The 15,668-nt window shown below is 35.5% G+C and overlaps 1 protein-coding gene and 1 long non-coding RNA gene across 2 annotated transcripts in view; one reads left to right on the forward strand and one right to left on the reverse strand.

Moving 5' to 3' along the window:
* Positions 1-3,035, forward strand: part of LOC103047026 (phospholipid phosphatase 3) — a 27,033-nt gene extending 23,998 nt beyond the window's left edge. The window contains exons 5-6 of the mRNA XM_007236430.4: positions 424-600; positions 1,748-3,035. Coding sequence (XP_007236492.1) covers positions 424-600; positions 1,748-1,867 — 297 coding nt within the window. The 3' untranslated portion in view covers positions 1,868-3,035. The remainder of the gene's footprint in view (positions 1-423; positions 601-1,747) is intronic.
* Positions 1-9,065, reverse strand: part of LOC125803935 (uncharacterized) — a 14,101-nt gene extending 5,036 nt beyond the window's left edge. The window contains exons 1-2 of the long non-coding RNA XR_007440423.1: positions 8,717-9,065; positions 430-624 (exon numbers count right to left, since the gene is read on the reverse strand). This is a non-coding gene — a long non-coding RNA (uncharacterized LOC125803935). The remainder of the gene's footprint in view (positions 1-429; positions 625-8,716) is intronic.
* Positions 9,066-15,668: the final 6,603 nt, after the last annotated feature.

A 15,668-nucleotide genomic window follows, 5' to 3' on the forward strand; every position in this document is an offset into this window, starting at 1 on the left:
ATTACAGTTTATCCACCTTATTCTGCCATGCCCACTTTTAGGATTAGGCTTCTTTCACATGTATGTTCATATTAAACAGTTCATGGTAAAAAGTAAATTCAGTATGAAGGAGCTACTGCTGCTGCTATTCATAGAGGGACCAAGTATTATTTTACTAGTCTCCCCATGTTCAAACACTTTAATGGAACTTTAAAATGTGTAAAATCTTAATTTTGTGCCAAATCTATCATCAAAAATGTGAGAATTGAATGAAAAAAGTGTATGTTCTTTTCACTTTATTATTCTTTGCAATTATTTAAACACAATCAGCTTTCTATCTAATGGACATACAACACGGCTATGCACCTATGTTATCTTATTGTATATAACGGATAGCTAATCAGGTTTTATTGATTGTTTTCTCTCCTGTCTCTGGTTCTTCAGTTATACCTTCAATCGAGGTTCACCTGGGAGGGGGCGCGGCTCCTGCGGCCGCTGGTTCAGTTCACTCTACTGATGATGGCCTTCTACACCGGCCTATCCCGTGTCTCCGACCACAAGCACCACCCCACTGACGTACTGGCAGGGTTTGCACAGGGAGCCCTGGTGGCATACTGCATCGTAAGTGCACGTTCCGATGTTCACCTGTTCACAATTATAACAAGACGTTATCTTGTTCGCAATTAGATCAAATAAGAACTTGTATAACAGACAAATGCAACTTAAAAAATTACAACAATATTTTTTTCTAATATACCAACAAATTTCCTTTTTGTGATTTCCTTATTGAAAGAATTATTTAACCCCTTAAAGAATACCAGTCTCAAAAACAGGAGTTTCATAAAACACTTTACCGCAGTGGATGGCTTTAGAAGCCATCAAGGGGCCAGAATATTTATAAATCTATGGAGTTAATTTTCTGCCAAAGGTTTTACACAAAAAAAATCAATCAAAAATGTCAGAATAAATTGGAAAAAGTGTATGTGTGTAAAGGCTTGCGCTTGTGGTTAGCTGCTTATGCTAATGCTGCTGCACCCAGCCTTATTGGAAATCTCGAAATCTAATCTTACTGTACATAAACTGAAGAATCGCTTTACAAACCCTAACAAACAGTTCTCAGGAGAGAAATTTGTGTATATTAAAAAGTGTATGTTTTAAATTCAAAACATAAAAAAATATATCAAATATATCAAATGCTCTATTCACTTTATTATTCTTTGCAGTTATTTAAACACAAACAGCTTTCTATCTAATGGACATACAACACAGCTATGCACCTATGTTATCTTATTGTATATAACGGATAGCTAATCAGGTTTTATTGATTGTTTTCTCTCCTGTCTCTGGTTCTTCAGTTATACCTTCAATCGAGGTTCACCTGGGATATATTATTGGAAATCTGGAAATCTAATCTTACTGTACATAAACTGAAGAATCGCTTTACAAACCCTAACAAACAGTTCTCAGGAGAGAAATTTGTGTATATTAACATTCAGCGCTCATAACCTTTAAAAAAAAAAAAATTAAGAATCACGGTTTTGTATACTTCACTTAGCTCAGCTTTACAGGCTGAATTATAAGGAAAACATGGCGACACCTCTATTCCTTACTAGTTTCACAATGCGGCTAATAATTTGGTGTGCCTTGTGTATGAAAATAGATATTTACTGTTTGTGTTTTATAATCTGGTGCGTTTTATAGTGCGAAAAATACACTTTTTGCAGTGGATTATATTGACTGTAAATAACATTCAGTTTTCATCCCCCAGGTTTTCTATGTCTCCGATCTCTTCAAGTCAAAAGACAGAGGTTCTACGATCACATCGACTCCCTTAAAGAAAGAGCTTCTACCGACTGTAGACCGGAACAACCACCTCACTCTAGCATGATGCTAATGCTAACTGGAGCCTCGCCTAATATGAGGGGTCCAGCTGACGTGGACTTGGGCAGCTTAACAGTCAGTGGGCTAGCTAAGGACTAGCAGACTAGCCTATACTGGACAAATATAAACCACATGCAGGGCTTAATGTGCCAAACCTGGGCCGTCTGAGATTTCAGGCCTGCAGAAAGAACTTTTATTTTAACCCGAGAGACCAGTGAAGAGTTCCAGCTCTACCAGATGGAGAAGCATTTTCCCCCAGACTGCATCTTTTCCACACAATCCTGAATCCTGAATCCACCACCTCAAATGGACAGCAGAGCTATTCCTGTTAACTGAGAGAGCAGATGAGCTCTTGGAAGTGGTGGATATACTGTATATCATACGTCTGTAACTTTCTCTTATGAAAGACTACAAATTCCTAGACCAGAGGAAGGATTTTAAACGTTAGATTCTGATTATTTTTGATGATATAGCACAATTTACGATTTACACAACTTGAGAATATGATATATTAGTGGTATAAATGTATAGACTTGTACAATGCCCTTTGTTTTAAATAGGGTGATCATTTATAATCATTTATAATTGTTATAAAGGAAAAACCCAGAAATGCTAAGACAGCTAACTATGAAAAGGTTAAAACGCAGCTAAAGGACATAGAGAACAGTTTTTATAATGGAAAACGACAACCTCAGCAAATGCTAAGACTGCTAGCTAACAATGACAGGCCAGTATGGACCAGTTTATATATATATATATATATATATATATATATATATATATATATATATATATAGCTTTTTATCCAATGGACATACTTAAATTTACCAATGTAGCTTAATATTTTCACATCTCTAGCTCTTGTAGCTAAAAGACAAAACCGACAGTTCTAACATGGCTAACAAAACATAAGGCTAGTAGAGTCAAGTCTTTAGCTTAATAACAAACACAAAAATGCTAACATGTCTAAACATGAAACTTCAAGTAAAGACCTGTATTCAATTAAAGAACTTTAGCTATTTAGCTCAAGACCAAACCAGAAATTATATGTAAAAATACAGCTACGTAAGGTTAGCAGAGACCAGTTTTCAAATATTTAGCTTCTTATCTAATGGACCTACAACATAGCTAACCTTGAATATAACTGTAAAAGCCAGTCTTACTTTTTTTTTTTTACATCTTCAGCTGTTTAGTTAAAGACAAACCCACAAATACTATCTTATCGAAAAATAAATGTCTTAATATTGTCACATCTGTTTAGCTGTTTAGCTAAAAAACAAATCCAACAATGCTAACATGGCTTATAATTAAAAAGACAAGTAAAGATCAGTTTTTATAACTGCTTGAGCTATTTAGCTCAAGAACAAACTCAAAATGGTGTTCAAAAACATGGCTAAGTGAGGCTAACAGAGACCAGTTTTCAAATATTTAGCTTTTTATCTAATAGACATACAACATGGCTAACCTTAAATAAAAATGTAAAAGCCAGTCTTAATATTTATATATTTTTTTACATCTCAAGCTGCATAGCTAACAATAACAGGCCAGTATGGACCAGGTTTCAAATATTTAGCTTTTTCTTAAATGGACACACACTTAAAATTACTAATGCAGCTTAATATTTCCACATCTCCAGCTCTTTAGCTGAAAAACAAATCCAAAATGTGTGTAAAAACAAGGCTAAGAAAGACAAGTTTTCAAATATTTATCTAATGGACCTACATCATAGCTAACCTTAAATAAAAATGTAAAAACCAGTCTTAATATTTTCACATCTGTAGCTGTTCAGCTATAAAACTATTCCAAAAATGCTAACATGGCTAACAATAAAAAAGGCTAGTAGAGACAATTTTTCATATCTTTAGCTCTTTAGCTAAAGAATAAACCCAAAAATGCTAACTTGCCTAAACATTAAACAACAAGTTAAGACCAGTTCTTTATAACTTTACCTATTTAGCTTTAAACAAACTCAAAATGGTGTTGAAAAACATGGCTAAGTGATGCTAACAGAGACCAGTTTTCAAATATTTAGCTTTTTATCTAATAGACATACAACATGGCTAACCTTGAATCAAAATGTAAAAGCCAGTCTTTATATATATTTTTTATATATATATATTTGTTTAGATATAAAACTTGGCTAAAAATATAGCTACAAAGGCTTGTAAAGACAAGTTTTCATATCTTTAGCTTGTTAGCTAAAGAACAATCCAAAAATGCTAACATGGCTAACTGTAAATAGAGCTGGTAGGGGACAGATTTTATATGTTTTGCAGAAATAATTCTATATTTGGTTGCTATTTGTTCATTTTAAAGCCAAACCCAAAAATATAAACAGTTATTAAACCTTAAATCTCTTGCTTTTTTTAAATGAAGGACAAACCCTTGCTAACAAAATGCTAACAAGGCTAATAATAATAATAAAGCTAATAAAGACCATTTTTCATACTTTAGCCATTTAGCTACAGGACAAACTCTAAAATGCTGAATAAAAAACATATCTACCTGTATTTAAGGATAATACAGGCTAGTTTTCATATTTCACACATACATTATTATAACATAAATAATAAATACCATTTTAAAAAATGCTAACACGGCTAAATGTAAACAGAGCTGCTAAAGGGCAGATTTCATATCTTGCATAGAAATAATTCTATATTTGGTGGCTATTTGTTATTATTAAAGCCAAACCCAAAAATATTAACTGTTATTAAGACTGCCAGTTTTATATATTTTTATATTTTTATATATTTATGGGATAAACCCATAAATGCTAACAGGGCTAACAGTGAAATTAAGCTAATAAATACCATTTTTCATGCTTTAGCCGTTTAGCTACATGACAAATTCAAAAATGCTGAAAATATAAAAACACACCTAGTTGTAATTAAGGGTAATACAGGCCAGTATTCATATTTACACACAGATTATTATAAAATAAATACCAATTTTTAAAAAATGCTAACAGTAATGGACTGGCAGATATAATTATTATTATTATATCTTCATAAGCTTCATGCCCGCTGGCTCTCAGTAGCAGTGCTGGTATTTTGGGTTAGTTAAGATGTTAGATTGTTAAGTTAAGTTTTTATTAAGGTCTCTGAGATGTGAACACAGTATGAACGCAGAGGGACCTCTATCTGCTGGTTTAAGATGAGTCCCGACACAACAAACAAACACAACTCTGGTTATAGTTTGGCTTGAGCTAGTTCGATTTTGAATGTGAAAGTGTGTGACAGTGTAAATGGTGTGTGTGTGTGAGAGAGAGAGAAATCTGGATGATAAAATTGTATATGTATATGAGAGACCACTATAAATGTGTCTCAGTTGAAACGTGAGTATTTCAGGGCTGGGAACCTACAATGTATTTGAAGTATATTTTTGTGTAATGAGAAAAACAAAAGACTGTGGATCTTAAAACTGTACTCTGATACCACTTGATGAATAAAGGTGCATTTTAACAATTGTGTATTTGTCAAATTTCTTTTTAATTTAGTGATTTTTGTTTCTGTACATCTGACCTATGGTGTTTTGGTTGGATTGTAGAGTATCTGAATTTATTGATTCAAAACAACTTAAAGTATAAAAGTAAAAGTAATGTAAGGAGAAAAAATAAAGCCATTAAGAACAAAAGCTTAGTCCTATAGTGCAGGTGTGATGGATCACAGTATAAACCAGTAGGGAGTCGGAATGGTATATATTTATAATTCTCTACATCCAATCACAATCAGATTCACTCTATCTGGATGGAGAGATTTATCTGGATAGGGGTTTTTTTTTGAACGATGAAAAGCTGAATGAAAACAAGCTAAAAAAAAGTAATGAGGCTATTTTTAAATTGTAAGGAGTAGAAAGTTCTGATACTTGTGTGAAATTATAAGGAGTAGAAGTAAAAATATATCTGAAAATGTTTTATTCAGGTAAAGCATAGATAACTAACATTTCTACTTATGTAAGGTAATAAAGTAGTGCACTAAAGGCTCCTCTGCTACTATTAACCCTCCAAGCAGAATCATATGCCTCTGTGTACCTCAGACAGTACACAACAGGATTATCCTACAGACTTCGTCTGAGGGAGGGATCTGTACCTACTATCTGTACCTAATAAGTCAGAAGATAAGGGAGATGTAAGAACTTTGAAATAATGAGTTTTGTCACAGTTAAGAATAAACTAGCTTGTTTGTGTTTTCCCATTTAGCACAAGCTAACACTTGTGGTTAACTTGTGGGAAGCGCTCAACATATACATGGGGCATGGCCAGCAATAGCAAATATGCAAGAGCGTTGACACATGTAGTAACTAAAAGTTGGTTCAAATCACATTTTTTCGTTGGTTTAAGTAGCATTTTTAAGTTTTCAGGCTGTAGTTCTCTAAATGTCTTTATTTATCATTATACCAAGTATAACAAAATTAAGGTACAATCCTTTCCAGTGTCACAAACAATATAATTTGAAAAATGACTTATGATTTAACTAAAATAAATTACCAAAAATCTAAAGATAGAATTATTGAAAAAAAACAAAAAACAGATGCAAAACAGTGACAGGTTGCCCAATGCCCTATTCAACAATTAAATATTGGACTTGTTTCAGATGTTGAAATGTAAAAAATATTCCACACTACCAGATTGTAGAAAATTTTGATTAAAAAAATAAAAAATAAATGAGAGAAAAAAAAACATTTTATTAAGTTTGTACTGACCGGTAAGTTCACTCAATTTAAAAATATTAGTTCTTCTGACTAAAACACAAAATCACTTTTTAGAGTGCAATTTACCTAAAATATAAAATACTATATGGGTTAACGGTCATTAACCTCCAAAAACCTTCAAAAAGCAAAGCTCTAAAGTCTACACAGCAAAAACAACGCCGCCATGATTGTGCATTTAACCCTGTTGAAATTTCCATTTTAATATAAGGCAGCGCGGGCGCAGGAATTCTCAGAGGAAGCTGGTTCCTCAGGAAAATAGCGGGCCGATTCGGAGGGGCTTTTAAGCTGTGGTATTTTAACTGGACCCATACCCTGGAATTCCCTTCATGTGGCAAACTGGCATCTCACTTTCTCACAGGCTGGCCAGGGCTAATTTATCCCCCTGACACACTCAGACTCAGATAAAACACACTGCGCCACATTCTCACCACACTCGGCTTGTTTTCTTCAGACAGATTTCCTAAAGATCAAAGAGGCAATGAAACATTACACATTATCTTTCACGTCCATGAATCTCTCTTCTGTCTCTCTTGTGAGAAACGTTTATTTTTGTAAATTCGGCCCTTCAGTCTCCCTGCACTACAGAATTTCATGATGGATAAGGTTTGAATTTTCATTACGAGAGAATAAACAGACTCAAAAACACTATATTACACCTGGAGTACGGAATACAGCACCAGTCCAATTAAATAAATACTGAATTGATCCAGACTATGAAGGAACACATAAGGAATCATGTAGTAACTTAAAACCATTAAACAAACGAAAATACTCTGTTAACTTACAGTATAATGTTTCTGAGGCTGGTAACTCTGATTAACTTACCCTGTACAACATAAACTCTTAACTCTTGTGCTTCCTTTCCTGGGGTGGTCTTGATGAGTGCCAGTTTCATCATAACATTTTTGATAGTCTTTGGCCTTAATTTCTTACAGAAATTTTACTTCACTTTACTTTACTCTTCTCATAATCTGGATTATGGAAACATTACTCAAATATTCACTATATACCTGTAACTCTACCTCTTCACTACTTTAACTGATGCTCTCAAACTAAACATTAAGAGGCAAGAAATTCAAGTAATTAACTCTTGATGAGTTCAGCACAGCTGTTAACTGAAAGCCTGAATTCCAGGTGACTCTACCTCATATAGATAGATAGATAGATAGATAGATAGATAGATAGATAGATAGATAGATAGATAGATAGATAGATAGATAGATAGATAGATAGATAGATAGATAGATAGATAGATAGATAGATAGATAGATTCCACCAAATATTGATTTCTGAACTCTTAAAGCTTTATGAATATGAACTTGTTTTCTTTGTATTGTTTGAGGTCTGAAAGCTCTGCATCTTTTTTTGTTATTTCAGACATTTCTCATTTTCTGTAAATAAATGCTCTAAATGATAAAACATTTTATTTGGAATTTGGGAGAAATGTTGTAGTTTTGTAGAATAAAACATCATTGTTCATTTTACTCAATTTTACTTAATCAGAGAAACTGATTCAGAAACTGAAGTGGTCTCTTATCAAATTCAATGCAAAATGTAATATACCCCCTCTATATATACACACACACACTCCAATTTCTACAATTTCCTCTCCATTTTTTTATGTACATTTTGCCTGTTTATTTATGTTGTTAATTTTACACTGTTTATAGAAATTAAATCTTGATAGTCCTTCAAAAATAATTTCAGTGTTCAGTATTTTTGTACACTTTTTAGTGGACCTCAGAGCTTCATTAGCAGACCTTTAGAAAACAAATCAACTAAAGAATTAACCAAGTATATAATATGGGCCTTCTAGTTATGCATGACTGTAGAGTCTACAGACTTTCTGTTCAGCATTCAGCTATTATACACTAAACTCAGAGAGAAACTGCTGGAAAAATCATTTAAAGTATTGCACAACATCTCCCAGAAGCCTACACGCCAGACACACATCCAGCACTGCAGTAAAACTCGGTAAACTTTTGGAAACTATTCTGCCGACCACCACACTCTCACTCTCTCACTCTCTCTCTCTCTCTCTCTCTCTCTCTCTCAGAGACACTTCATCCCAACACAACACTCCTCGCTCTCTGTTTTCCTTCTGCTGTTTTTTTTTTACTGTTGAGGAATTCACACAAATTACCTCCACATGTTCCAGAGGAGCTCTCGTGGGAAGCAGTCGGGAGTGATACTGCTGACTGAACACAAACACAGACCTCTCCATCAGACGGCCTCATCGGCCTCTCGCCACACCACCACCTGGCAAACGCCTGCAGACGGCAAACTGCAGTTCAGATCAAGAGCCAACAAACGTCTGTTCTCGTTTATGGTCTAAGTCAGGGGTGTCCAAACTTTTTTTGTTGGGGCCAGAAGTAGAATATATTTGAAGTCACGGGCCACAGACTCTGTAATAAAACAAATAATGAAATATACCACTTTAAATAATACTTTTTCCTGATTATTTCATTTACACACCATTTTACTTGACTTACTATCTTTACCTTTGACAGTGTTGTGTAAACTAAGATTTTTCAAATTGATGTTTAATTTCATGATGTCTCTTAATATTAAACTCCTTAATTACGGCAACTTTTAGACTGTTTTCCTGCGCTAGAAATGCGCACCCTCTCCGCTTTTAGTGTTTTTGCCCCGTTTTTCTGCGCTAGAAATGCGCACTCTCTCTGTTTTTAGACTCTTTTGCCCCGTTTTTCTGCGCTAAAATGCGCACCCCCTCTCCGCTTTTAGTGTTTTTTGCCCCGTTTTTCTGCGCTAGAAATGCGCACTCTCTCCGCTTTTAGACTCTTTGGCCCGTTTCTGACACCTAGCGTTCAAACTTTGAATCTCACATTATAATAACCTGCTTAACAGCGGGCCAACTTTCATTCTATTTCTAAAATTCCTCGCGGGCCGCTCCAAAAAAGGAAACGGGCCGCAAATGGCCCGCGGGCCGTAGTTTGGACACCCCTGGTCTAAGAGATACAAAAAGACTGGAAAACCCTAAGCTTTTACGCCTCTATTTAACATTACAAATAAACTAAAAACATACAGTATGAACAAATAATAATATGTGCTGACGATTTTCTTCACTGAAGAAACATCTTTTAAAGGTCTCCACATGCTAAAATCCACCTTTTCTTGTTCTTTGTGAAATACTATACAGGGGTTGGACAATAAAACTGAAACACCGGTCATTATTTTAGTGTGGGAGGTTTCATGGCTAAATTGGAGCAGCCTGGTGGCCAATCTTCATTAATTGAACATTATTGCACCAGTAAGAGCAGAGTGTGAAGGTTCAGTTATCAGGGTAAGAGCACAGTTTTACTCAAAATATTGCAATGCACACTATAACATTATGGGTGACATACCATATTATTTTAGGTTATACGTTGCTTTAATTGTAGATTGACTATTATTGTGCCTAATAGGAAGTAAATTATTAATTTACCAACTAAAATAGTGAAAATTACACCTAAACACCAAACACCAGCCTTAGACCCCTATAAGTCATGGGACAATAATTGCAGTAATTGTGTGTAAAGATGAGGCTTATGGAATTCAGTTATGTTGTACAGAATACTGAATACTGCAAAACAAGACGAACAACACATTACAGTAACATCTGTAGGCCAGAATAGCACTTCACTGTAAACAGAGCTGTAGGAGTATATATATATCTGAGTGTTAGACTCTGAATGCTCTCAGCTGCATTGTTTTCAGTTATATATAGAGTTATATACGGTTTACTGTAGCTAAGTGCCATTGTGCGGCTCATTACTTCTTCAAGACCCTGCATTCCAGCCCCGGTCCCGGAGGAGAGGGTGGACAGACCCGCCTCAGCCAACTGCAACCACTCCATCCGCACCACAACTCCACCACCATGAATCACTCACAACACAGGAGACTCCCCTCGCAGATCTGACCCTCTGTGGTGATCAGGAATGTGTGTTATGAAGAAACGATGGCGAGTACAATCTACAGACTTCCAGATTTACACAGCCGGAAAACTACAGAACACAAAAAACACAAAAAAACTCTAAAGAACTCAAAAAAATACTACAGAACTCTAAAGAACTCTAAAGAACACTAATAAGCACTAAATAACAATAAAAACACTAGAAAAACACAAATAAAAACTCTAAAGAGCAATAAAAACCCAAAAAAACACAAAGAACTCTATGGAACACTAAAGAACTCTGAAGAGCACGAAATAACCCTAAACAACCCTAAAAGACACTAAAAACACTAAAAGAAATCCTAAAGAACACTAAAACAAATCCTAAAGAACTCTGAAGAGCACTAAAGAACACTAAAAATACTAGAGAACACTACAAACACTAAAGAGCTCTAAAGAACACTAATAAGCACTAAATAACAATAAAAACACTAGAAAAACACAAATAAAAACTCTAAAGAGCAATAAAGAACACTAAAAAAAACACAAAAACCCTAAAGATCATTAAAAACACAAACATATAAAGAACACTAAAAAAACACTAAAGAACCCTAAAGAGCACTAAAGAATCCTAAAAAACCCTAAATGACACTAAAAACATTAAAACAAATCCTAAAGAACACTAAAAAACACAAAAGAACTCTGAAGAGCACTAAAGAACACTAAAGATCAATAAAAACACAAAATAACACAAAGAACTCTATAGAATACTAAAGAACTCTGAAGAGCACGAAAGAACCCTAAAAAACCCTAAGACACTAAAAACACTAAAAGAAATCCTAAAGAACACTAAAACAAATTCTAAAGAACTCTGAAGAGCACTAAAGAACTATAAAGAGCACTAAAGAACACTAAAAATACAAGAACACTACAAACACTAAAGAGCTCTAAAGAACACTAATAAGCACTAAATAACAATAAAAACACTAGAAAAACAAAAAATAAACTTTAAAGAGCAATAAAGAACACTAAAAAAACCCTAAAGATCAATAAAAACACAAACACAGAAAGAACACTAAAAAAACACTAAAGAACCCTAAAGAACACTAAAAACACTAACACTAAAAAAAACACAAAAGAACACTCAAAACACTAAATAAACAGAAAGAACACTAAAAAACCTTAAAGAACACAAAAAACCCTAAATAACACAAAAAAATCGAACTCCAATTTAACTCATGAGTGAGCTGGTACAAAAGGAATTAATTTAATCTGCTGTGTTAAATTGGAGAAAACTGAGAGAAAAATGACCTTTGCAGTTCTTTGTGAGGATTTATCAGACATATTATCCAATGGGAGGCTCTTACATAGTTGCTTAGTTAAATCAAGATGCTAACCTTTTCTATGGGCAGGCAATGTATAATATATCAACACCACATTTATCAATATTAACATTTTAATATAACATTATAGTCATTATGGCTTTTAGAAAAATGTGTTTTCTGAAGACACAGGTCTGGCATGCACACAGTGGATGGGTGCAGCAGAAGCTCCACTGATAAACAGCAGCATCAGCACCACACTGTCTGTAATAATCCCACCGCTGTGTGACGTGGAGTTGTTTCAGTGATTAGACTCATGACTCAGTCAAACTCAACGTTCTTCCAGACTAAGCAGCTGAATCCAGCGTGGAGCTCCACGTGGATCTCCATCCGTCACCAGCACCAGATGTACTGTAAGAACATGCTTACAGAGAAGATAGCAGGACTACACTGAACAGCAGGACAGGAAAAGTACAGACTCTGTGTTTTAAAATAATCTAGAGCAGGGGTGTCCAAACTTTTTTGTTGGGGGCCAGAAGGAGAAATATATTTGAAGTCACGGGCCACAGACTCTGTAATAAAACAAATAATGAAATATACCACTTTAAATAATACATTTTCCTGATTATTTCATTTACACACGATTTTACTTGACTATCTTTATCTTTGACAGTGTTGTGTAAACTAAGATTTTTCAAATTGATGTTTAATTTCATGATGTCTCTTAATATTAAAATCCTTAATTACGGCAACTTTTAGACTGTTTTTCTGCGCTAGAAATGCACACACTCTCCGCTTTTAGTGTTTTTGCCCCGTTTTTCTGCGCTAAAAATGCGCACACTCTCCGCTTTTAGACCCTTTTACCCAGTTTTTCTGCGCTAGAAATGCACACTCTCTCCACTTTTAGACTCTTTGGCCCGTTTCTGACACCTAGCGTTCAAACTTTGAATCTCACTTTATAAAAACCTGCTTAACAGCGGGCCAATTTTCATTCTATTTCTAAAATACCTCACGGGCCGCCCCAAAAAAGGAAACGGGCCGCAGTTTGGACACCCCCGCTTAAGTTTTAAACATGCTTAAGAGTTAAAACTCTACAGCTTTTTTCTCAACACTGATACAGTTTATGGGTGATTCTCTGAGGCAGGTGCCTTTTGAATCATTTTTATGAAAATATACCTAAGAAAATATTTTTGATCATTTTATCCACCTAGAAATCTTTAGTTCAGATAATTAATTTTTCATATGTATAGAAACTTTAAATATTCAGTCTGACAAACTGTCATGGTGTGCACAGAATACATACACTCGCGGATACAGTAAAATGGGTTGTTTATTAAAACACTGGGCAGAGAAACGGGTAGTCCACAGAAACAAGCAGAGCACCGAAAAACAGAAGCAACGTAGGAAAAAAACATACCATGAGTGAGAAACAGTCCAGAGTTCAAACACGAGGAATCCAACATCAGAGATAATCGAATAATCGAAAAATGTGAAACAGTCCAGGTAATACACAAAAAAATCCACAATCAGAGATAATCCAAAAATCGGCGTCGAGAAAAACAAAAACAAGGTCATACACAGAAAAACATACACAGTAGAGTAACGCTTTGTAAAGTGGTAGAAACCAGGCAATACGCGGCACCTGGGTATTCGTGAAGCGTCCTTAAATACCCTGGGGTAATCAATGCTCGGGGCTTCCTTTCGGAAGCAGGTGAGGTGTGTGCGTGATGTCAGCGTGTGGTGCGTTCTGGGTAGTGTAGTTGTTAGGCTGTAAACCTCCGTTGGAGCTCAGTGTGGAAGGATCAGGAGAGCCTACAGCACCAGACGTGACACAAACGTTAGGTTTTTATTTGGCCTAATTTAAGCCCTGCTTACAATCCTTTAGGACAGGGGTGTCCAAACTTTTTTTGTTTGGGGTCAGAAGGAGAAATATATTTGAAATCCCGGGCCACAGACTCTGTAATAAAACAAATAATGAAATATACCACTTTAAATAATACTTTTTTCCTGATTATTTCATTTACACACCATTTTACTTGACTTACTATCTTTATCTTTGACAGTGTTGTGTAAACAAAGATTTTTCAAATTGATGTTTAATTTCATGATGTCTCTTAATATTAAACTCCTTAATTACGGCAACTTTTAGACTCTGTTTTCATGCGCTAGAAATGCGCACTCTCTCCGCTTTTAGACTCTTTTGCCCCGTTTTTCTGCGCTAAAAATGCACACTCTCTCCCCTTTTAGTGTTTTTTGCTCCGTTTTTCTGCGCTAGAAACAGGCCGACTCTTTGGCCCGTTTCTGACACGTAGCGTTCAAACTTTGAATCTCACTTTATAAAAACCTGCTTAACAGCGGGCCAACTTTCATTCTATTTCTAAAATACCTCGCGGGCCGCTCCAAAAAAGAAAACGGGCTGCAAATGGCCTGCGGGCCGTAGTTTGGACACCCCTGCTTTAGGATCAATGTTAAAAACGTGTAAATAACATTAAACATTTACATTAATCAAACTCATGTAGTGGAAGAAACACGTTTTTTTTTTTGGTTTGTGTATTTATGTTAGCAACTGAATTATCTGTATTATTGTCAGTCATACAGTCTATAAACAGTGGTTGGACAATGAAACTGAAACACCTGGTTTTAGAGCACAATAATTTATTGTGGTGACGGACAGCTCTGGTGGAAACAGGAGAGTTGAGGTGCACATTGAATTCTGCGTGATTTGATCAGCCATGGTTTTATGTTTTTTGGATACAATCCGGGTTAGCACCCGAACATCCCTTTCAGACAGCTTCCTCTTACAGCGTCCACAGTTAATCCTGTTGGATGTGGTTGGTCCTTCTTGGTGGTATGCTGACATTACCCTGGATACCGTGGCTCTTGATGCATCACAAAGACTTGCTGTCTTGGTCACAGATGCTCCAGCAAGACATGCACCAACAATTTGTCCTCTTATAAACTCTGGTAGGTCACCCATAATGTTGTGTTTATTGCAATAGTTAGAGCAGAACTGTGCTCTTATCCTGCTAATTGAATCTTCACACTCTGCTCTTACTGCTGCAATGTGCAATTAATGAAGATTGATCACCAGGCTGCTCCAATTTAGCCATGAAACCTCCCACACTAAAGTGACAGGTGTTTCAGTTTCATTGTCCAACCCCTGTACACTTCACACATAATATTTAGTCAGATCAACTTTTAACAAGGAACCAAATAATGTAAATAAATTTATAAATAAATTTATTTATTACTTTGCTACAGTTTACAGTGCAATTCTAATTTGTTTTTGGTTAGCTGAACTAAGAATCAGTGTAGCTGCAAGCTACCAGCAGTGAAGCTATTAGCAAAACTGGTCTTAAAACTGGATTTTTCAGCAAAGTAGATACACAATGATCTTCACTGTGCTCAGATTATTATTCTTAAACTTGAGCAGTTGTTGTTAAACAATCCTGAAACCCAGGGGTGAAGCAGTCCCTCAGCACCGGCTCCTCCACATGCCTGGTGTATTCTTACACCCTGACAGACCTGTTTATAATACAGCCGAAATTCTCAGAGCCTCTCCAGGGGAAAGCTGACTTGACTTCTGGCCTGATTAACTTTAGAAATACACTCAGTGACAAAAAACACAGCAAGAAGTTGACAGTGTGAATGTGATTATGATATATTAGAGTGATTACAGTATTAGAGTAAAGGGATATTAGAGTTTATTGGGGGAAACTGTACTGTAAGGACCCTGTTGGATCCTCTATCCTGGATATAAGTTGAGATTGAGACGGTTGGGTATGGAGGTGTACAGGTTCTGTATGTCATCCTGCAGTATATTTATATTTTTATTTATATTTTCCCACAGACAGGGCCGTTTTAAGGCATTTGGGGGCCCC

Source organism: Astyanax mexicanus, chromosome 8 (genome assembly GCF_023375975.1).
Source record: "Astyanax mexicanus isolate ESR-SI-001 chromosome 8, AstMex3_surface, whole genome shotgun sequence".
In the NCBI taxonomy this organism is placed as follows: domain Eukaryota; kingdom Metazoa; phylum Chordata; class Actinopteri; order Characiformes; family Acestrorhamphidae; genus Astyanax; species Astyanax mexicanus.